The 22,422-nt window shown below is 41.6% G+C and overlaps 1 protein-coding gene across 1 annotated transcript in view; it reads left to right on the top strand.

The window, feature by feature from the left end:
- The window catches only part of LPCAT1 (lysophosphatidylcholine acyltransferase 1), an 850,717-nt gene that overhangs the window by 709,879 nt on the left and 118,416 nt on the right, over positions 1–22,422 (top strand). The window contains exon 10 of the mRNA XM_044065140.1: positions 5,021–5,146. Within this exon, the coding sequence (XP_043921075.1) occupies positions 5,021–5,146 (126 nt within the window). The remainder of the gene's footprint in view (positions 1–5,020; positions 5,147–22,422) is intronic.

A 22,422-nucleotide genomic window follows, 5' to 3' on the forward strand; every position in this document is an offset into this window, starting at 1 on the left:
CTAAAAAACAAATGATAAGAATGGCTGAAGACCTTATAACTTTAATCAGGGGAAGTCAACCATCCCCTTCTAAGAGACCTAGGACTGAATTTGCTTATGATGATTCTGATCAGGATTCTGAAATTTCTGTTTCTTCTGATGACCTGGATTTACCCTTATCTACCTATGAGGATTCTGGTGCTGAGGACTCTCTTCCCACTGCTTCCCTCCAGAAGATTTATCTTTTGGTGAAACCTTGCATACTCTTGGGGAGCATTTCTGCTGGGAAAGCCAGGATTACTCTGATTCAAAAAAGAGGCTTAGGGACTTCTTACTCCTGTCTCAACACAGGCCTTTAGCTATCCCTCCTGTCTAGACGTTGTTGATGATGCCTTTTCGGAATCTAGTTTGGCCCCTGATTCTTTGCCTCCTGCTCCCAGAAAACCTGATAGATATTACAGGGTTCCTGATTCCCACAAGTTCCTTTTTAAAAATCCTACTGCGGATCCTGAGACTATTTCACGGGGACCCAAGGGCATTAAGGCTACTACTGCCAAAAATCCTACCCCTTCTGATAGAGACTCCAGGGTGCTGGATAGATGGGGTAAGAAGGTATACACTTCTGCAACTTTGGCCATTGGGGCCTTAAACTGTCAGTTTCATATGTTAAAGTATCAGAAACATAATATTGGATTGCTTAAACAGAAAATTATGTTGATTCCTGACTGTGCTGAAAATAAGGAATTACAGGATTTAATGCATTCTGTTGAACAGGTTGGAAAACATACTTTGCAATGTGGGTTTGATTCATTAGAGCCCTCTTGCAGGGCTGCTGTCACTGGGTCTGTACTTAGAAGGCATGCTTGGCTTAAGGAACAATCTTTGCCAGATCATGTTAAAGCTAAATTGTTGGATGCTCCCTTAAATCAGGACCGCGTATTTTGCAACAAAGCAGAAGAAGTTCTTAAAAAGATGGAGGAAAAAGCTAAATCTATGCAAACTGTTAAAGATTTCCAACAAGTTCAGTCTCCAAGATTTAGTAGGCATTGGCCCTATAAGAATTGGTCCTTTCCTGCCTCTTCCAGGCCTTCTCAACCCAAACCCAGAACCAGTAGAACCCCCAGGTTTCAGTCCCAGGATACGCACAAGACTAAGCAGTGGGGGTTTCTGCTTCCAAATCAGGGAGTAGTAAGACTCCCCCCTATGGAAAGCTGCCTCAATGACTTGACTTTAAAACTTCCAAGCACTTATCAACTGACTGCTCCTTTAGAGGGAAAGATTGCTCTGCAAGCAAAAAACTGGGAAATTCATTACCCAAGACAAATGGGTTTTAAATATAGGTTCCCAAGGATACAGATTTCACTTCCACATATTACCAACCCCAAACGGTTGGCCAGATCTATCCCCAAATCAGTGGGTAGAGGCTCAAAAGCAAGTGCTCTCTCTCTTAAGCATAAAGGCTATTCAAACTGTACCAGAAGAGGAAAAGGGACAAGGTTTCTATTCAAGACTTTTCCTGGTACCCAGAAAAGACAAATAATGGCGTCTTATCCTGGACATTTCTACCTTAAACTTTTTTGGTGATTCCAAAATTCAAGATGCTAACTCTTCACCAGCTACTCCCTATGCTAGACAAAGATGCCCAATTGGCAACACTGGATTTAAAGGAAGCCTACCTGCACATCCCAGTCAGGGAATCTTGCAGAATATACCTACGCTTCAAAGCAGGCTACATGCACTATCAGTTCTCTGCACTGCCCTTTGGCTTATCTACTGCGCCCAGGATATTCACAAAGTGCCTAGCTCCTGTCATTGCATTTTGCAGGCAAAGAAAAATTCAAATATACCCATATCTGGATGATTGTGTAATTCAGGCAGAAAGCCAGGACATACTTTTGAATCATCTGGCATTTGTACAAATGGTGCTAACCTGTCTGGGGTACACCATAAACGAAAAGAAGTCATATCTGGTACCCTGCCAACAAATTGTATTCCTGGGAGCAAGCTCGAATACAACTTTCCAGATGGCTTTCCTCACATCAGAGAAACAAATTCATTTGACAACTTACTTCAAACTAGTGGCCACAACGAACCTGCTATCTGCAAGGCAAATACTACAAACCTTGGGGTTCATGGCCTCCTGCATTGTACTAATTCCATATACAAGACTACATATGAGGAAACTACAGTGGTATCTAAAAAGCCTATGGTGTCAACATTCTCAGGATCTAGAAGCAATGATTCCTATCATACCTTGCCTACAGCTAGAATTCCTTTGGTGGGCAGAGGCCTGCCGCCAATGCAAGAGGCTGCCATTCACTCTACCCCCTGCCGCCCAAACGCTAACAACAGACGCATCAGACTATGCTCACTTGGCAGGGAAGTGCATTCAGGGCAAATGGAACCAAAGTCAAAAGCACCTGCATATCAATCAAAAAGAAATGTTAGCTGTACAGAATGCTCTGACAGCCTTCAAGAACCACATTCTTCCAGGACAATTAATGGTAAAGATGGACAACACCACTGTTATATGGTACATAAACAAGCAGGGGGGAACCCACTTTTGCAGCCTAGCCATGGCTCTGTGGAACACAGTCTTGAGCTACCAAGTGCACCTACTGGCTCAATTCCTGCCCGGAAACCTAAACACACTGGCAGACGAGCAAAGCAGAAAATCTCATGGACTCACACAAGTGGAAACGGGAACCAAAGACATTCAACATGTTGATAAACAAATGGGGGAGCCCAGAGATAGACTTGTTTGCCTCCCCCCAGAACTACCAATTGGACAAATTCTGCACAAGGACTCCCCACAAACAAGCTTGGAAAGTGGATGCTCTGTCCTTCACCTGGAAAAATTTATCAGTTTATGCCTATATCCTCTGCCTCTTCTCACCAAGGTACTACTAAAGATCAAACAGGACAAACCAAGGATGATATTGATTGCACCAGACTGGCCACGCTAACACTGGTACCCCCTCTTGCACAGTGTGTCACTACTGGATCCATGGGACCTGCCCCGGATACCTACCCTGCTGTCCCAGCAAGAGGGCCAGATTCTGCACCCTCATCTTCAAGCCCTCAACCTGGCAGCCTGGCTAATTACCTGAGCTCTCCATTACCATCCCTCAACAAACACGTGTTGGATGTCATCCTGGAGGCAAGGAGGCCTAGTACTAGAAAATCTTATGCTGAAAAATGGAAAAAAATTCTGTTCCTGGAACCAAGCTCAGGAGATGGGCACAGCAGCACTCAATTTACCTCAGATTCTTCAATACTTAACTGAGATGCTTCACAAAGGTCTTTCCATTTCCTCCATCAAAATTCATGCCTCGGCCATTTCAGCTCATTACAATACAGAACCGCCCCTCTTCTCTCATCTACTGCTCAAGCAGTTTCTCAGAGGGGCCAAAAACGCAAGACCACCTAGGAGAGCCCCAACTCCAGCTTGGGACCTTAATTTTGTATTGGAAAAACTCACTCTGCCTCCTTTCAAGCCAGCTGCAAGTGCAGAGTTGAAATTCCTTTCTTGGAAAACAGCCTTCTTTTTAGCCATCACTTCAACACGAAGGGTGTCTGAATTACAGGCCCTTATGGCAGTGGAGCCTTTCACCATCTTTCATGCGGACAGGGTGTCCCTCAGGACCAATCCGTCCTTCATGCCTAAGGTAGTATCCAGTGTGGCTCTTAATCAGTCCATTCATTTGCCAACCTTCTTTACTAATCCACAGAATAAAGGGGAACGGATACTGCACTCCTTAGATGTGCACAGACAACTTAGATATTACTTGGACAGGACTAAACCTCTCAGGAAATCTGAGCAGCTGCTTGTGGCATTTGCTGCAGGGGTAGAGGGGAAGGCCATTTCAAAGCAAACCATTTCTAAATGGATAGGCCACTACATTTATTTCTGCTATAAGCACCATGGAAAACATATCCCACAGGGGATAAAACCACATTCTACCAGGGCTGCAGCTACTTCTACTTCTATGGCCTTTCTCAGAGGTGTCCCTACCAGGGACATCCTAGAAGCTGCTAACTGGAGTTCTGTACATACTTTCACCAAGCATTACCATTTGCCAGTTTTCTCTAAGTCCAGGGCTGGTTTTGCTACTGCAGTCTTGCAGGGTCTTATAGCTGGTCCTAATGCTATTTAAATTCCTCCTCCCATCCTTAGATTTGGGGATCTACCCAAATGTGATGACTGCAACAGTGAAACACGAAGAACATAGTACAGTTGTGTACACTTACCATAAATGTAGTTGTTCAAGTGTATTCACTGTTGCAGTCCTGGTTACCTTCCCTCCAGCCCCCTGACTTTTTTTGGCTATACTTCAACTCTCCTTTACTATGCTTAAAAGCTTTTTGGTGTGTTTGCTTTTTCATTGGAGATTTAACCTTGTATGTATATATATTTAATTGCTTCCCATTGGGGGGGGGGGGGGGGGGCAGCTGACATCTGGGGCAAGAAAAACTGAAGTAATGGCGTCGGCTGCATGCTTTATACCCCGGATGACCTGACGTCATGGAAGATGAGACAGCAACCGATGCAGGACCCAAGACTTTGATAATCAGGTCGACTGAGGGCTACCACAAGCAAATAACCCAAGTGTGATGACTGCAATAGTGAATACACTCGAACATCTACATTTATGGTAAGTGTACACAACTGTACTTTTTTATCTGTGGACTAGAGCAGTTTGTTTTCACCTGGAGGTTTGGTACTTTATACTGCATGTATTGCTTGTGGATGAAGATATCTCGTATAGAAATGGACAGGAAGGTAAGCAATGCATGCAGCAGTACTAATGGGAATATGGCATGGTGAACATGATGGCTTCTCTTCTTTTTTCCTTGAAATCTACTTGTAAAAAAAACTATATGGTGAGAAAAAAAACCTGGGATCACAAGTTATGCAGAGGGACTTTCCTGTACACTGTATATTTAGCTGTGTAATACAACAGTGCTTCTAAATAATAATAATGTAATTTTAGTAATAGCTGTGCTTGGGTAATAAAAAAAATTAATTGTTTCCTCCAAGGGCTTTGGGAGTTCAAGTTACAGACTACACATTTGAAGATTGTCAGCTGGCTTTGGCAGAAGGACAGCTAAGATTACCATCCGACACATGCCTCTTAGAATTTGCAAAATTTGTGAGGGGACTTGGGTAAGTATACTGTTTTGGACGACTCATTTCATGGTGTGCTGCAGAACAAATAATACAGCCCCCCTTGCACAGACCTTTTACCTTTAGTCCTTGCAGCAAGTATTATTTTAGTATCCTGAGGTGTCAGAAATGTTTGCAGTATAGTGTCTGGTAGCTGTTCATTTCATAAGCACTGATAATTTAGACAACTACCTTTAGATTCTGTAAGTGATCTTAGATTAACACTGTAAATGTGTCATGTGACAGTACCGTTAGAAAACTTACCCATAAGGCCAACCTGCATGTTGGCAGTCGTGTGGTTCTTCCTGCTTCTGCTGCCATGACAGTAAATGGGCACGTCTAACACAGGTTTCTGTGGACTTAATAAAGAACTCAAATGGGAGTTTAGTGCTTGTGGAATTATTTTCCAGGCCATAGTGCGGAAGCAGCACAGGTATTTCATTCACAGGCATATCCTTCACATCCACTTTTCTGTCAAACGTTAAACTGATAAAAGTTTCGGAGAGGACAAATTGATTTGAAGAAAAATAATGAAACAGTAGACAAAAATGAAAGAGAGAGCCAGACTGTTAGAAAGTGAAAACAACAAAGTGAACAATATTAAGATTGTACATCAAACTGATGAAGTAAAGCCACAACACAGTGGAACAATCATTCGAATCAGCCACTTACCTTTTTATTTACACAGCAAAATAGCTTCAGTCACCATTTTTCAGTTTTGCGTGGAAATTGTTTTTCTGATTTACTTCACTAGTATCTTTGGTTCTGTGAGGCAGTTTGGCAGAAAACTGATAAAACTCCTTGCAGAAATTTGACGATTACAGTATGCAACTGTTACAGCAGAGAAAAAGGAAGGAGGTGCAAATCGGTACTTTTTTTCACCTTTTGGAGAGGCTGTCGTAAGTATTTAATTATTTAAAGTTACTAAAGGGCAACTAACTGACCTTCACATTAAGAGCATATTTAGGCAAAGAAGAACTTGCCGTGTATTTGTCATTTATTCTTCATCATAAATCAAGGATGACAGGAGTAAATTTGTGCCTGAAAAACAGAAGTAGACTCAGAGTGTGGAGAGCTGCATTATTCATAGCTGAGAGAAAAATCATCAGTTCCATTTTTGCAGGGGATTGGGACTGTCACCATTTCTATCTATTCAGAACCACTCTCCTACCTTCTACAAAATCATTTTGTTTTGTTTTCATTCATTCTATCCATCTCTTTGCTGGATATCGACTTTTCTTTGGCTTTTTCCTTTCTCTCCCAAATATGCCTTATTGTATTGTCCTCTGCTTTCTTGCCCAGGAGACATTTTCTCCAAAATCTGTTGTCATTGACCTTTTCCTGTCTTCCACTATAATTTCCTCATTTCATTGTCTGTCCCACAGTGTGAATCCTATTACCCATCTCAGGCACTTAATCTCCATTACCTCAAGCTTCTTCACATGTTGTGCCTTCACTGTCTAGGTTTCGGTGCCATACAGAAGCACTAATTACAACACTTGTTTTTGCACACCTTATTTTTCCAGCTTCTTTGACATTCTTCTGCCTCACACTGTCCCTGAATCTTTGTGCCAGAACCTCCTCATTCAGACATCACTTCTTATCCACCACACCTCTGGGATACTGAAGTTAGTAATCTGTTTAAGTACTTTTCCTTCTATTTCATTCTTCACCTTCTTCTGACCTTACCCATTTGCTGCAGTGACCACCATCATGTCTGTACTCCATTTCATCCCATATGCCTTCAGTTTTGCATTCCAGACTCCTATCCTTTCCTGACATTCCTGTTCAGTGTCTTCTTGTAGAGATGTGCCATCTGTGTACAGTAGCTTTCTTAATGTGTTATTTATTTATTTATTTTATTTTATTTTACATTTGTTGACCGGGATAGTCCAGACTGGGCTAACAAGCCCCTTTTCAGTGGAGGCCCAGGGAGAAAAGCCCCACAATCAGTACGAATTGAAATATACATTAGACTTTACATAAGACTCAAATATTTTTTTTTTTTTTTTTTTTTAGAGTGGAGTAAAGTAAAAAGCTATACAATTTTGACAGTAGTGCAATATGAGCATAAGTTATAGTATACCATTGCAGTACCTATGCAAAACACGAGTTGTAGTCTCACATTGCAGTTCCTATGTATCGTCACTTAGTAGTAGAGAGAAGGGTGTTGCAAGTTTTAATAATGAAAGATAAAGGGGTGGCTGACATGAATAAAACTGGCAGTTATGAGAGGTAAAAGAAGACTGGGAAGCGCTATATTGAAAAGAAGTAGAGGGTAGTGCAGCAGACACAGAGCACAGGCCGGGAATAGTAAGGGAGTTTGAGTGGTGAGAGCATTGACTGTGCAGTGATCGTTTAAGTATTCCTTGGTAGCTGCTTTGAATTGTTTTATTGTTTGAGGGACCTAATTTCTAATGGCAACTTGTTCCAACACATTGCAAGATGGTAGCTGTAAAGGTTGCATCCCATTTTGGTCTTAGGTTTATAGATCTGTAAGGGGTTTAGGTCTGAGCTGAGTAAAGATCTGGTGGGAGTATATTGAGAGATAAGAGAAGATAAGCTGGGGCAGTCGTCATGCTGGTACAGAATGGAGTGAATAATTTGGAGCTGAGACAGGAGAAATAGATGAGGCAATTCTAGCCAGTTTAGGTGTTTTAGTGAGAAACCGTGATGGGACTTGTACGTCTGATGTGCTGCAAATCAGACTACTTTGTTGTAGGTTGATTCAAGTTTAGAAAGGAGAGAGAGGAGCTGAGATTTGTGAGGACTTGAGATCTGTACAGTAGGCTTGGGTAGGAGGTAGGAATGAGAAAGGTTTACTTTGGCTTTGTTAGTGAGATACTTTTTATTTCTATGAAGGAGGCCCAGTTTTTCATGAGTCTTTTGGATACAGTTATTAACATGTAAGTCAAACTTTAGCTGATCATCTAAAATTACACCTAAGAGTTTTGTGCTTGATTCAGCTTCAGTTGGGGTGTTATTATGGGAAAGTACAGATAAATTAGGTTTCAGGTGATAGACATTCTTAGGTAGGAAAAGTAGGAGTTTTGTTTTTTGGGTTTAGAATGAGTATATTATTAGAGATCCGTATTTCAACTGAGTTGAAGGATGTCTGAGTGACAGAGTTGAGTTCAGAGGTGGTATCAGTGATGGTGATGACTGTGGAGTCATCTGCGTATTGTATCAGGCATGACCGGGGGCAGGAAGTATACAGTAGTTTTATAAAGATGTTAAAGAGTACCGGACCAAGAATAGAGCCTTGAGGAACACCCATTCTCACAGGAAGAGAAGGGGAGAGAGCGGAGAGCCACCTCACTGATTGCAGTCTATCAGTGAGATAACTGGAAAACTAGGCAACAGTAGGAAAAGTTAAGGCTAGTTAGTTTAGTCAATAGTAAAGAGTGACACAGTGTCAAAGGATTTTGAAAGGTCTAAGAAAAGGCAAGAGACTAGTGTTGTTGTTATCTCTATCTAATGAAATGGTGTTAAGGAAGGATGCAAGGGCAGTGGAAGTATTGTGTTTAGGATGAAAGCCATTGCTGTGTAGGTGTAAGCAGATTTTCCTGTAATAAATATTGCATGACTTGCTTGTGTATACATTTTTCCAAGACTTTTGAGAGTGGGGATAATATGGCGATGGGGCTAAAGTTAGTGATTTCTGTAGAGTTGCCTCCTTTGTGCAGAACTCTTTCCAAGTAGAAGGCACCTTTGACAGGTGATAGGGTGGTTTATAAGAATAGAAAGGGAGAGAGCAAGTGAGCCAGCTGCTAACTGGAGGACTCTAGAAGGTATATTGTTAGCAGATGTGGAACAGGGTTTAAGCTTGGAGAGTAAAGACTTATGTAGCTAGTACTGACAGATGTAAGGGAAAAAATATTAAGAGTTCAGACTAGAAGGGCGCTCAGAGGTGTTAGTAGTCAAGCTGTTATTAGCATTTGTAGAGTTAGCAGAAGAAGGGTCAGGGGTAAATATTTTGGATATAGATTCAGTAAAATAGTTGTTGAAGATGGTTGCAGTTTCTTCGGGTGTGTTGTTGGGCAGGGATTGGGAGATGGTGGATTTCCAGGATGCAGTATTTGGTTGCTTGAATTCCAGAACTTTTTAGGGTTAGATCTTTGAGCAGTAGGAGGGTTAAAGTAGAATTCCTTTTTATCTTTTATAATGTGTTTCTTTGCCAAATTTCTAAATTCTTTGTACTTTTGCAAGTCGGAGGTGTACTTTGTTTTTACCCATCTTTTCCACATTGTATCTCTAGATTTCATGAGGGTACGGGTAGCATTTGTTAGCCAAGGGGATACGTGTGATTTTAGGTGAACTGTTCAAAGTGGTGCAAGGCAGTCAAGAATATTAAGGGAGGGAGTATTGAAGAATTGAACTGCTTCATCAAGGGGGGGAGGTAGGCTAGATAAGTCCATTTAATTCTAGAGAGTAGGGCTTTAAAAGTATCTGGGCAGAAATTAGACTACGGCAGGCTATATATCTATGTGGTCTTGTGAAGTGTGGAGTAAATCTAAGAATCTGTACTGAAGAGTGGTCACTTAGGGAGTTGGGTAGTGTTTCAGGGTTATGGTATTTGCAGGGATCAGAAACTAGTATCCAGTCTATGTGTGTGCTAGAGTTGTTTGAATTATTGATATGGGTAGGTTCAGAGATGAGTTGAGTAAACCCATGTAAGTTAATACAGTAGGAAGAGTTTGGAGAGTAGAGAGTTGTCCAGTTAATATTTATATCCCCAGGGAGGATGATTTCATTTGGAAAGTGTTGACAGAGATGGGAAAGAATATTCTCCAGTACTTGTATGTTATATCCCCTGGAGGACTGTAGATGGTAGCTACAGTGATAGTGCAATAGTTATTAAGTTTGAGGTTTGCCAGTAGAAGTTCATCAGGAGAAAAGGATAGGATAGAATTATTGGAACATGTAATGGTGAGTTGGTTGGAATAAACTATAGCAACTCCACCTCCTTTTTTTGGGGGGGGGGGCAGTCAAGGCGAAGGATATTGTAACCAAGGGGGAGTACTTGTTTATCAGGGTTTCAGGATTTTAGCCAAGTTAGGGCAATTACATCAGGACTGTGATTAGAAATCCAGGCATGAAATTCAGTGACTTTGTTTAGGACACTTCTCGTGTTCATAGAGTAGAATGAGATATTTTTATTAGGCTGTGTAAGGCATGCAGTATTAGGAGTGGTAGTGTTATTTACAGGAGAGGGAGAGATGGGGCCTGGATTAGGATGAATGTCGCCTGAGAGAAGTACAGCAAGTGGCAGGTGATGGAGTTTGTGTTTGAATAGGCTATAAAGGAGGTGTTTAGTTCTAACTTCTGAGTATGAGGTAAGAGAAGGGGGTTTTGATTTTTGGTAGAGGGGTGTGCAGAGGGAATATAGAAGAGCAGATAGTAAAAGATTGCAGTAGTGATGGAAAATGAGTTGCACGAATGCTTGTGCGATGTATGTATGCAGGAGTTAAGTGGCAGCTGTAGGAGGCAAGACTGAAAAGAAGTAAGGGAGGCAGGTAGAGAACAGTGTATGTTATAATAGTCATATCTGAGTAGAAAATAAGATTTTTGGTGGTGTAGAGTAGTTTTGAGATCGGGTACAAGGTGGATTTTAATAAGAGAATTGTTATAGAAGAGAAAGGAGGTTAAGAGAAGCATCTTGTACAGTAAGTAGGTAAAGGCAGGAGGTAAATATGAAGTTATGATAGTTGGATTCTTTAAGTTTTGAAAAGAGGAGAGGGGTTTGGAATTTGCCAGGATGCAGGAAGGGGCTGGTCAGGTGGGATGGGATTTCCAGAGAGGTGATCTGTAAAGGAAATGATATGGGGGTGGGTAGAGGAGCAGAGTGAGCCCGAGCACAGCAAGGGTGAATGGAGTGGGATGAGCCAAAGAAGTATTGCCTCTTCTCTGCTAGAATAAAACAATAATCAAGACAGGCTAGTAATGTTTTAGAGGCACAGGTAAGTGAAACCCAGTTTATAAATGCAGTAGGTCTGACCACTAACTTTATACATGGGCTAGCATTAGAATGTGAGCTGCAAGGTTTAGTAACCACCTTAGAATGTGGTGAATGGTAAGGGTTCTTGAATAGTTTATGCAGAGAGATCACAAATAACGGGAAAATAAGAGACTGTAAGGGATAGGAGTCGAGCAATGTTTCGGCGGAGAGATATAGGCCTAGAGGAATAGAGCAGCAGGTAAAATACAGTTAATGACGCTGGCTATAGTTTATCAATTGACATAGAGCAGAATTGTGAGAGTATCCCTCAGCAGAGTGAAGCCTGGATGAGACATAGGGTGTGATGATTGTAACTTGAGGTTCACTGATTCCTGGGCAGGGTACTAACCAATCACGGGGGAGCTATTACTGTTGAACCCTATGGAAAAATGAGAGAGACAGAGGAAAATATTTACTCTCATTTGTTTGATAATCTAGTCCCTCACCTATATATGAAAGACCTTCTATATAGCCCACCTTATCATGAAAGGGTTCACATCTAGATCAAGAGAGGTCATTGTGCCCATCTACTCATCACTTATCAGGCCCATAATTGAGTACAATGCCCCGTTTGGGATATAACTTACCCGACACCTTCAGCAACTGGAAAGACCCCAAAAGTATCTCACCAAGAGGATCAAAGGGCTCAAACAGATGCCCTATGCAGTTCGGCTAAAGAAACTCCAGCTCTACTCAGTTGCGTACCACCTACTCAGAGGCAATCTGTGTCTGACGTATAAAGCCATATCTAACTCAGAATTAATGGACATGCTTCACCTCAGGAAATCTAAATCCCTTAGAGCTACACGCTCCAGGGACCTGAACCTCAGCACAGAAATAAATAGGACATGCTGGAGGGACAGATTCATATCCCAGAGGCTCCCCTCACTCTGGAACAAAATCCCAATCCATGTCAGGCAGAGCCCCTCACTGACCCTCTTCAAGAGAAATCTTGACAAATGGATGGGAGATCGTAAGTTTACCCCTGGGATCTCTTCTGTGTCGCTGCTTGACAGAGGTACAGTAAACAAACCTTAAAAGGGCTACCTTCTGTGACCTACTATACAGAGGCACAGTCAACTAATCTAAAAGGGTGACGAAAGCCAAACATACTCTGGCTAGGCTTATAAATGCCCTAGGGCAGATAGCCTAGTATCAACCTATGAACCTATGAACCTATATGGGCAGATGTGGGTTCAGAGCTGAATCATCAGGCACACCCACTCCTGTGGGGAACTTCTTTGTGCATATGAGCAATGTTCTCTGTTGTCACAGGATCCTTATTCTAGGACTTCAAGCCATTGCAGGACTGATGAAGTATGCTTTCTTGGCACCTTGTCATAGGTTTTCTTGAAGTCTAGGATTGCCCAGCTGGACTACTTCCCCCATCTTCATCTTCTTCTCCGCTGTCTTTCTCACTGTAGACATCAGGTCAGTTGTATTGCACCCTGATCCGATTCCAAACTGCTTATCTCCAGCTTTGTTTTTCTGCTACTCTGTATGTTTGTGTATTAGTTACACTTCTTGAATATACTGGAAAGGGTAACGTGAGTGTGATACACCTGCTCTGCCCACAGTTGTGAATGTTAGCTTTGTTCAAAGAAACAAGAAGAGCATGTAGGTGAACCAGGCAGGATACAAAATGCACACTCATGAAAGGTTGATCCTGAAAGCTTTCTAATCTTTTTTCCTGTTTAGAATAAACGCTGCATTTTACCTCAATGTTTCCAGGTTTTGGATTTTTTTGCTACTAATGTTAGCTTTGTTCACAGCTGTACTGTGGCACTAGAATGCTGATTCTACAGTCATCCAGCATGAGTCTTTCTTTTCATACTATGATGTGGACCCTCAAGGGTCATTTGTCCTGTAGTACAGCTGACATATTGATCATAATCTACAGTGATGTCATATCTGCCATATCAGAGACAAATAGCTGTTTTAGTTATTATAAAAGTACAGTAAATTTAAGTTTTATGTATTTGCCCCTGATGAATGTAAGGATATTTGCAGTACAAACACCTACATTCACACTTTACATCGCAATCCAGATCAGTAACTGTTTTTCCCTAGTCAAGAGAGAGAGCAGTAGTCAGTAAATTTAATGTACAGGCTGCCTGTCCAACCCAAAGGTATACAATTTCTGACTCTGTACTACACTGAGATTTACGGGGATCCAAGTGAAAGAACTAGGAGCCATAATATGTTTCAAGATGCTGATGTCACAACCATGTACTGTCCCTCTATTGCAATCTATAGTAGTGATCATTTTACAGTATTCAGGTAAGTGTAATGTACCTTTCTTTTATATAAACTTGCCTCTCCAAACCCTAAAGATAGCTCTTTTTGATTAAGCAGATATTGGATATTTCGTTATGATCCAATTTGAAGAAATAATGGATGCAGTAATGTATTTAAGCTTGTTACTTTAAAACACAGTCATTGACCCTCCCTGGCGTACCACATCAGCAGAAACAAGTATGTTTTGTGTTCCTTGTCTTTAAGTATTGTCGGCTTCCCCACCCTGAACTATCACCAATTTCTAACTTTGTACACCCATAATGGTTGTGATCAAAGTGAAGGACATAACAGTAATGTTATTTTGTACATGTTGCTCTGACACATGGAATGCCTGTCCTTGGCAAACCATACTGATGATCATGTAGTTGTAATCAAATATTTGTCCTTTTTCACATACAGATTGTTTCCTCACTCCCACTTGTAACTGCTTTGAGTTTACATCCTAAATATTTGATGGTGACTGGCTAATAGAAATAATGGCTATAGTGTACTATTTTAATTTGGGGCTCTCACACATATGGTGTCCATCCTTATCATATTGTTTTAGCAGTCATTTAATGTGATTAAGTAGGTGCAATGTCCATTGCTGCCACATATGCCTGCATCCACCCTCCAAAGATAGCCACTTCCTGATTTTGCACACTTTTGATGTTTGTCTGTTATCAAAATAAAGGAGATGATAGTCTGATGCATAACTACCCATCCCTGACGAGCCATGTTCTGGATGTAGTCAAGTAAAGGTAGTATTCCTTGCCATCGCATAGTCTGCCTATACAATCCCAAACCTAGCCATTTTTTTATTTTGTCATGTCTGATGATTGACTTTGACAAAATTGAAAGAAATAATGTGCATAGAAATGTATGCATCAGCTTACTGATGCTATACAAATGCAGGCCTCTCGCTGACCATCTGTATAGGTAATCATTTAATGCTGATCAAGTACGTGCCTCTTGGTTTCATAGACAAACTGGTGCTAACCCCCCCCCCGAAAATATATACTTTCTGACCATTTACACCTTGGATGTTTGAATGTGATCACCTAAAAGGACTAATAATGACAGTTATGTGTATTAACATGTTTTTCTCACAAACAAGGCCCTATCTTGAGAACCCATATTGATGATTATTTAGCTATGATCATGTAACTATTTGCCTTCTTTTGTGCATGATTTTCCCCACCTTCCATCTCGCATATAACCACTTTCTGAATATGTGCACATTGTTAACTGGCCATGAGCATATGTGCTCTGCTAGGGGGTAGCAATTGCTTCTCTTTATTGACCTAACCTCTCAACCCTTTCACTGTCATAAAAGAATTTTATGCCGATTATTTTGGTGGGCAGTGGGCAGTGTTAACACTGACTGGATTTTTATGATGTCCTGACAGCATTTTTTTTTTTTTTTTTTTACTTATACCTGCAAAAGAAAAAAATATCAAAGAATGTTTGCATACATTCAGTGATTTCTAAGGACGTGTTTACAAGTCACATGGTAGGCACAGATATCAGGTGCTGTGAGTATACCTAAACACAAAGCACACCTAAATCCATGGGAACTTCAGTAAATGTATTTATTTTTTGCTGACCTTTCCTCTGCTGTCAGTCATCATCCCACTTCGTCCAACTGGCTTATTTGTTTCCTATCAGCTGGGTGAGATTTGAACAGGAGTGTCTAACAGTTAGATACCCGTGGGGGGGTGTAATTTATTTTCACCTCTATCCTTCCTGCATGCAATTGGGCCATCTGTAATGGATGGCAGTTCACTTCCACATGGTATATTCCCCTTCATACAGACCCCCCCCCCCAGAAGTATAGTAGGTCATTTCTCAAGTCTCCGCCAAAGAAATCATATCTTCAGAGTACTCCCAAGGGCACACACCCATCCTCACAGGAAGGGTGAGTGGGCCGTATCCCTTCACACTGCCTTCTCCCTGCCTGGCTTCTCCAGTGCCAGGGCTGCGTATCAATTCCCATTCATCTGAGTCACAGTCAGGGCTTCAGCCCTCTGCTCCTTGGCTTATTAACTGTATATTTATGTCCAGTATCACAAAAGAAAAATTTAGACATCTGGATTTGACTAGATATTCTGTAATCTTGTTAAAAAATCAAGAGTTACAACAGGTGTCCAGCCACCTGGAGTAGGCACTACACATTCTGTAATCATGTTAAAAAAGTCACAACAAAATAAAATAATAAAAAAAAAATGTTTAGTTAAAACCTAATGCTTGACACTCATTTCCACCAAATCTGACACCTCATTCAAATGGATATAAAATGTTTATATTTCAAAACATTATATAAAGGAGAACTACACCCAAAAACTGGAAAAGAGTATGCTTTTCTGGATTTCTTCAATTTTTAAGCAAGCACGTGGTTCCTATTATTTTTTAATTTATTGCATCCAGACTGGCCTAAAAGGGTCTACAATGGACAGCATGATTTTATTGTGTACTCAATGTCTTCACTTCCATGATACGAGTCATTTAGTGGGAGAGAGAGAAGTGATTACAGTGAGAGGATCATTTACTATGGTTCTGTCTGTCTTATCAGCTTACAAACAGTGCTGTGACTGCTTACTTTTGATTCAGCATCAATCCATATTTTTCATTACTTTGCTCCTTTGATTTTTCTTAGTGGCCATCTCTGATACAGCATTTTAAGGAATGTTAGAATGACAGGTTTGAAAATATAACTGAGTTGATTGCTCTTTTCAAAGTAAAAACTGCACTTCAGTGTTCAGGTGTGATTTAAATTTGATTGTTTTCTTAATGGTTCTATAGCTGGAATAAATGACCTAACCTAACCTTAGAACAACTATTTGCCTGCAGAAACAATTAAAACACAAGAACCAAGAAAAACTGCAGATGCCAAGAAATAGAAGCATGAACTTTAATCCTTCATAAGTGCTTTAGAACACGTAAAGTTAATTGTGTACTTTTTCAGATGTAAAACTCCCACTCCACAAACATTTAAATAGCAAAGGATTACACTGCCATCTTATGGCCTATCATACAAATTACATTAAAAAAGGCAAGTCATTCAAATAAATTATAACAAACATGAAACTTATTATTAAAAAAAAAACTACATTACTATAAAAATCTTAAAAATATTTATGTCTTACTCAGAAGCCTAATCAAATTAATAATTAGTTTCTAATAGTTGAATATAGATTTAATCGGTAATAAACTATGAATAGATAGATCTCCTGTCATTGATACCCAGAGGATGTTTGTCTTTTTTTAATGTAATTTTTATGATTGGCCACAAGATGGCATTATAATGATTTATGAAGGGGGAGTTTTACATCTGTAGAAGTCCACAGATACATTTAAAGGACAACAATAGGATTCCGTTATTAAATGCTCAACTTCTCTGTCCCTTTTCTCCCTATTTACAGTCCCTTCTATGAATAAACAACATTACAGCATTTAAAATATTTTAAATCGACATTTCTCTGCACTAGAACAGTACCTTACTGTACTATGGTGGTTTAACTTTCAAAAAACTTTTATCCCACCCTGGAAAAGCTTGCTACAGTCTCCAATTCACTGATGTCATCGAGCCCAATGAATACAGGTAGTTTTCTGGCCAATTCCCTCTCCAAACTGACATCACCACGACTGTCCTAAAAACGCAGCCATGCTGTGATGTCATAGTTCCCTGGTCCTTCCCCTACCCATACAGAAAGTAAAGGCTAGAACAAGTAAACAGTACATGAATCAAGTCTCCTGCTGTAAGCTGTCAATCACAACAGGTAACAGCTCAAATTGCCCTTAACACTTTGACAGCTAGGGAAGTTAGGTGTGAAGGGGGATGAGAGATGAGTCAAGTAGCACAATTCAGACTTCACAAAAGACTGCAGTTTAGCCATTCTAAAAAGAAACAGCAGTAAAAATCACTTTGAAAGTCTGTTCTGTGGCATTTGCACTGTTTGTGTTTTAAGTAGTCATTGAACAGCATGAAATGTTACTTAAAACTGACTGAAAGACAGTAGTGTATACATGTAAAATCAATGCAGTGACAGGAGCTTTAGGACGAAAGAGACCTGCATGATGTAATTTTTTACAGACAAGCACTGCATTGTGGGATACCTAGAGGCAGACTAGACAATCAGAATCACTTGAAGATGCCAGACCCCATGGGGGTCAGACTCAGAAATTACATATAAAAACATTTAAAAACCTGTGAATAGTCCCAAAGGGGTGTTAAAATGTAGGAAACACCAAAACCACAATGAAATAAATATGTTTTTTGAGTCTGTGCGTGCGGTTCTCTAAGTGGATGAAACTGCTTATGAAGTATTAAAGTTCATGCTGCTATTTCTTGGCACCTACAGTTTTGCTTGGCTCTAACCTTACAAGTGTGGATTGTGAAGATAATCATTTTGTATACAAATAGTTTTTAAGCCAGAGGTTCTTATATATTTTTTTTTTGGGGGGGGGGGCTGTGTCCAGCAGTTGTCTTTAGGGGCTTTGCCCACTATCCTCTTCCTCTCTATGTACCATCTACAATGTGATTTACCTCAAGGTAAGAACAAAGCACAAGCTTTAAAAAGCTTTCATATTTCAAAATTATTCTGATTTGGATTTTTCAGGTTTGCAGTTGTGACATAGAATCATAGGAAGTTACTAGGCTAATGGCCCGAGGGTCCTTATAAGCCTAGTCAAATTTTACCCTTGTTACCATGAAGCACCTATTGCCCCTGTCCAAGAGGGACACAAGTGGAACCCCCGGGGTGAATTTATGGTTACCCATCCAGTCGTCCAGATTGTGTTTGAAGAGGATCAGTGAGGTGCTCTGTTTGATGTGAAGTGGAGTTATTCCAAAGGTGTGGTAACCTCTGGGAGGCAAATCTCTCTCTCCAGCAGGTTCTGTTGATGTCACATACCAGGTTTAGGTCTTCAGAATGAGTAACTCGCGTGCCATTTGCCTTGCGGATGTGCAGCATTTCCAATAAGGCAGGGTCAGAGATCGCCTTATATGCAAGGCAGAGATCGCCTCTGAGTAGTCTCTATGAAAAACAGAATAACGTGACAGTGATTTAGGTTCATAGGTTGATACTAGGCTATCTGCCCTAGGGCATTTACAAGCCTAGCCAGAGTGTGTTTGGCTTTCGCCAACCTTCTTAGATTAGTTGACTGTGCCTCTATATAGTAGATCACAGAAGATAGCCTATTTAAGGTTAGTTTACCGTGCTTCTGTCTAGCAGTGACACAGAAGAGATCCCAGGGGTAAATTTACGATCTCCCATCCAAACATCAATATTCTTCTTGAAGAGGGTCTTTGAGGGGCTCTGTCTGACATGGACTGGGATTTTGTTCCAGAGTGAGGGGAGCCTCTGGGATATGAATCTGTCCCTCCAGCATGTTCTATTTAATTCTGTGCTGAGGTATAAGTCACTGGAGCGTGTAGTTCTGATGGATTTGGATTTCTTGAGGTGGAGCATGTCCATTAATTCTGGGTTGGACATGGCTTTATACATCAGGCACAGATCGCCTCTGAGTAGGCGGTAAGCAACTGAGTAGAGCTGGAGTTTCTTTAGCCTAACTGCATGGGGCATCTGTTTGAGTCCCTTGATCCTCTTGGTGAGGTACTTTTGGGGTCTTTCTAGTTGTAGCAGGTGTCGGGTAAGGTACATCCCAAATGGGGCATTGTATTCAATTATGGGCCTGATGAGTGATGAGTAGAGGGGCACAATGACCTCTCTTGATCTAGATGTGAACCCCTTCGTGATAAGGTGGGCTATATAGAATGTCTTTCTAACCACTTTGGCAATGTGATTGTCAAAGGAGAGATTGCAATCTACTTGGGTCCCCAAATCCCTAATTACTTCTTCCGTACTTAATGGATTACCACCTATGTGGTAATTTGTGGGCACTTTGTTTTTCCCAAAGGGGATGACTATGCACTTTTTGGTATTTAGCTTTAGGCCATGGCTCTGGCACCAGTTATCCATCTCTGTGAGACCTTTTTGGAGGATGCTTGTGTCAGCCGGCAAGTCGATTATGGCCCCCAGTTTGCAGTCATCTGCAAACTTTGTCAGCCATAGTCCTCCTGTGTTAGCTGTACCTCAGAGAAATATATACCGAACAAGAGAGGTCCCGGGACTGAGCCTTGTGGGACGCCACTTGTAACTGGTTTAGAGTTTGACATGGCACCTGCAATTCCGACCATGTGGGTTCTATCCCTAAGCCAGTTTGCAACCCATCTTGTGACATAGGGGTTGATAGTTAAGCTGGTGAGCTTATTTATGATGCCCGAGTGGGGTATTGTGTCGAAGGCTTTTGCAAGGTCAAGGTAGGCTGTGTGGACTACCTTCCCTTTGTCTATGGCCTTGGTGACTGTTTCAAAGAAATTGACCACGTTCAAGAGGCAAGATCTGCCCTTAACAAAGCCGAATTGGGTAGGATCCAGTGTTTGGAGGTTCCCAATGTCTTTGTTTATGAGTTCCATGATAATACGCTCCATTGCTTTGCAGACCAGGCTAGTTAGGCTTATAGGGCGATAGTTTCCGGGGTCCGTTGTGGCACCACCTTTATGGAGTGGGACCACTGTTGCTGTACACCATTCTTTGCGTACATATCCTGTTGTAAGGCTGGGACTGAACAGTGATTTTAAGTGAGGGTTCAGTTCTTCTTGGAGCTCATGTAAAACGCAGCCCGGGACACCGTCCGGTCCCATTGATGCTGTGTTTTTTGCTTTGGAGAGGGCAGCTCTCACCTGTGCATCTGTGACGTCAGGGAGGCTACACTCTGTTGGGATAGTCATTTGCTCATTTGGGGGGGGGGGAGAAGTTTGCACTGAACCTGTCTGCCAGGATGTTGGCAATGTCTGTGGATTCAGTGTATTTTTTTGTCATTTTGCATTAACTCAGATCATATCTGGGAGTTTCCACCCAGGTTTCTGACATAACTAAAGAAAGCCTTGTGATTATCTTTAGCGTCTTGTGCAATTTTTCTTTCGAAGCTAGCCTTAGATGATTTTATGAGGGATCGTAGTTTCTTGTTAGTACTGATCAGAGTTGCCTTCCCTTTCAGGGATTTTGCTCTATCATGTAGTAGCTTCCTCCTTCTGTTTTACAGCTTATTTATGGCTGGGGTCCACCAGACAGGTCTCCTACCTTTGGAGGAGTGTGTCTTGGTTTTATTTGGGATAGCACGACCCATGCATTCCTGTAGGTATCCATAGAAAGCGTTTGTAAAGGATTCTGCGGTTTGGGCCGTATTTTCCACTGGCCCTGGGGCTTTGAAGGATTCCACCTCGGTTTTGAGAAGTGGGAAGTTTGCTTTTGAGAAGTTTTTGACCGTGGTTTCCTTTGCTGGGTAGTGGGGATGGGATATGGATGTCCATAGTGATTAATTTATGGTCAGATCTTACCAATGAGGAGTATACCTCTGGTATGGAACATAGAGTCCCCATGTTGGTGATGATCAGGTCCAATATGTTTTCCCCTCTTGTGGGAATGGTGACCAGTTGTTCCATAGCATTTGAGTTTATAAATTCTAGGAACCGTTTGGGCTAGGGTGTTGGGGCTTGAGTAGTGCTCCCAGTCTATGTTTGGGTAGTTAAAGTTACCCAATATAATGATGTTTGGAGAGACCTTCATATTCTCCAGTGTCTTCAGGAAAGCCAAGTGGGGTTCCTGAGTTTGGGAGGGTGGTCTTTAGCAGGCTACAAACTGGAAGGCAGTTTTGCCCACTGTTAGTTGCACATGGATGGTCTCAGATGCTTTGTGCAGTGCCACTAGCCTGGAGGTATGGGTATCTTTGATGAATATGGATACTCCCCCTCCTCTTGTGGTTCGGTCCGAGTTTTGGGGCCGAAAAGCATGGTATGAGGTATAGCCTAGTAGTGCTGGGGTGCTCTCGGGAGCCTTGAACCAGGTTTCTTTTACTGCACAGGGTGCTCTCGGGAGCCTTGAACCAGGTTTCTTTTACTGCACAGATATCGATATTCTCCATACTGAGGAGAGCTTTGAGTGCGTGCATCTTGATATTTAGACTTCTGGCGTTGAGCAGCATTACCCTTAGTTTCTTTTTCCTTGTGTTGTATAAGGAGGTGGGTTTGTCTTTTGAGCCTTGCCTAAAAAAGGCACTATGGGGGTGGCAAGAACCTTGGCCAGTATTCGAAAACCCAGGAGTGACAGGTGCAAGCCGTCCCTAGCGAAGCAACATGGCTTGTCAAGCATGTCATCCCAGGCTGACAGACACTGGATCCCCTTTGAGTGACACCAATACTTTAGCCAATTTTTGAAATTGATCATTTTGTCTTTATACTGTGGTATCATTCTTGGTGAGGGTAAGATGCTACTCAAGGTCAGGGTCATACCGGCCTGGGCCACATGATCAGAGAGCTCCTCTATGTCTCTTTTCATGTAATCCAGGGAGGTACGTCTCAGGTAATTCACACCAGCATGGACAATGACAGAGTCATATTTGTACTTGCTTTGGAGTGACCTGAGTGCTTGTGTTATGTGGCGGACGTCAGTGTGTCTGACAATAGAGTCACCTATTACAAGTGTATTAGGTGTGTTGTTTAGCCTTAAGGGCTGTGACTGTGTGACACACTGACTTTGTGAACTATGTGATACGTGGGTATTGTTGTGGGGTAGCAGTTGCTTGGATGTCAGCTTTGGAGGTCTCTGTTGCTTGGGCAGATTTTTATTTAGAGCCTCCGAGTATATTTTTGTGTGTTTATGTGTTTGGTTTGCTGTTGCGATAGGTCTATGTGAGACTGGATTTGTGGTGCGTGTGATTACCTTCTCCTCCAGACTGACAGTGCCAGTACTATGTTGAGAGAGCTCAGCCTCCAGTTTGGCTATATAGATGCATCTCTCACATATATTTGAGCTTGTTGGGAAGAGGAGAGGGTGGTCTGTGTACATAAGGCAGTTGTAACATTGCCTCAAGATTCCCATATTCACCAGCTGGACTGGAGAGTAAACCTGAAACTGACTTTTGGACATGCCAGCCAGTC

The sequence above is a fragment of the Protopterus annectens genome, chromosome 3.part0, assembly GCF_019279795.1.
Source record: "Protopterus annectens isolate FY-2018-M chromosome 3.part0, PAN1.0, whole genome shotgun sequence".
NCBI lineage: Eukaryota > Metazoa > Chordata > Ceratodontiformes > Protopteridae > Protopterus > Protopterus annectens.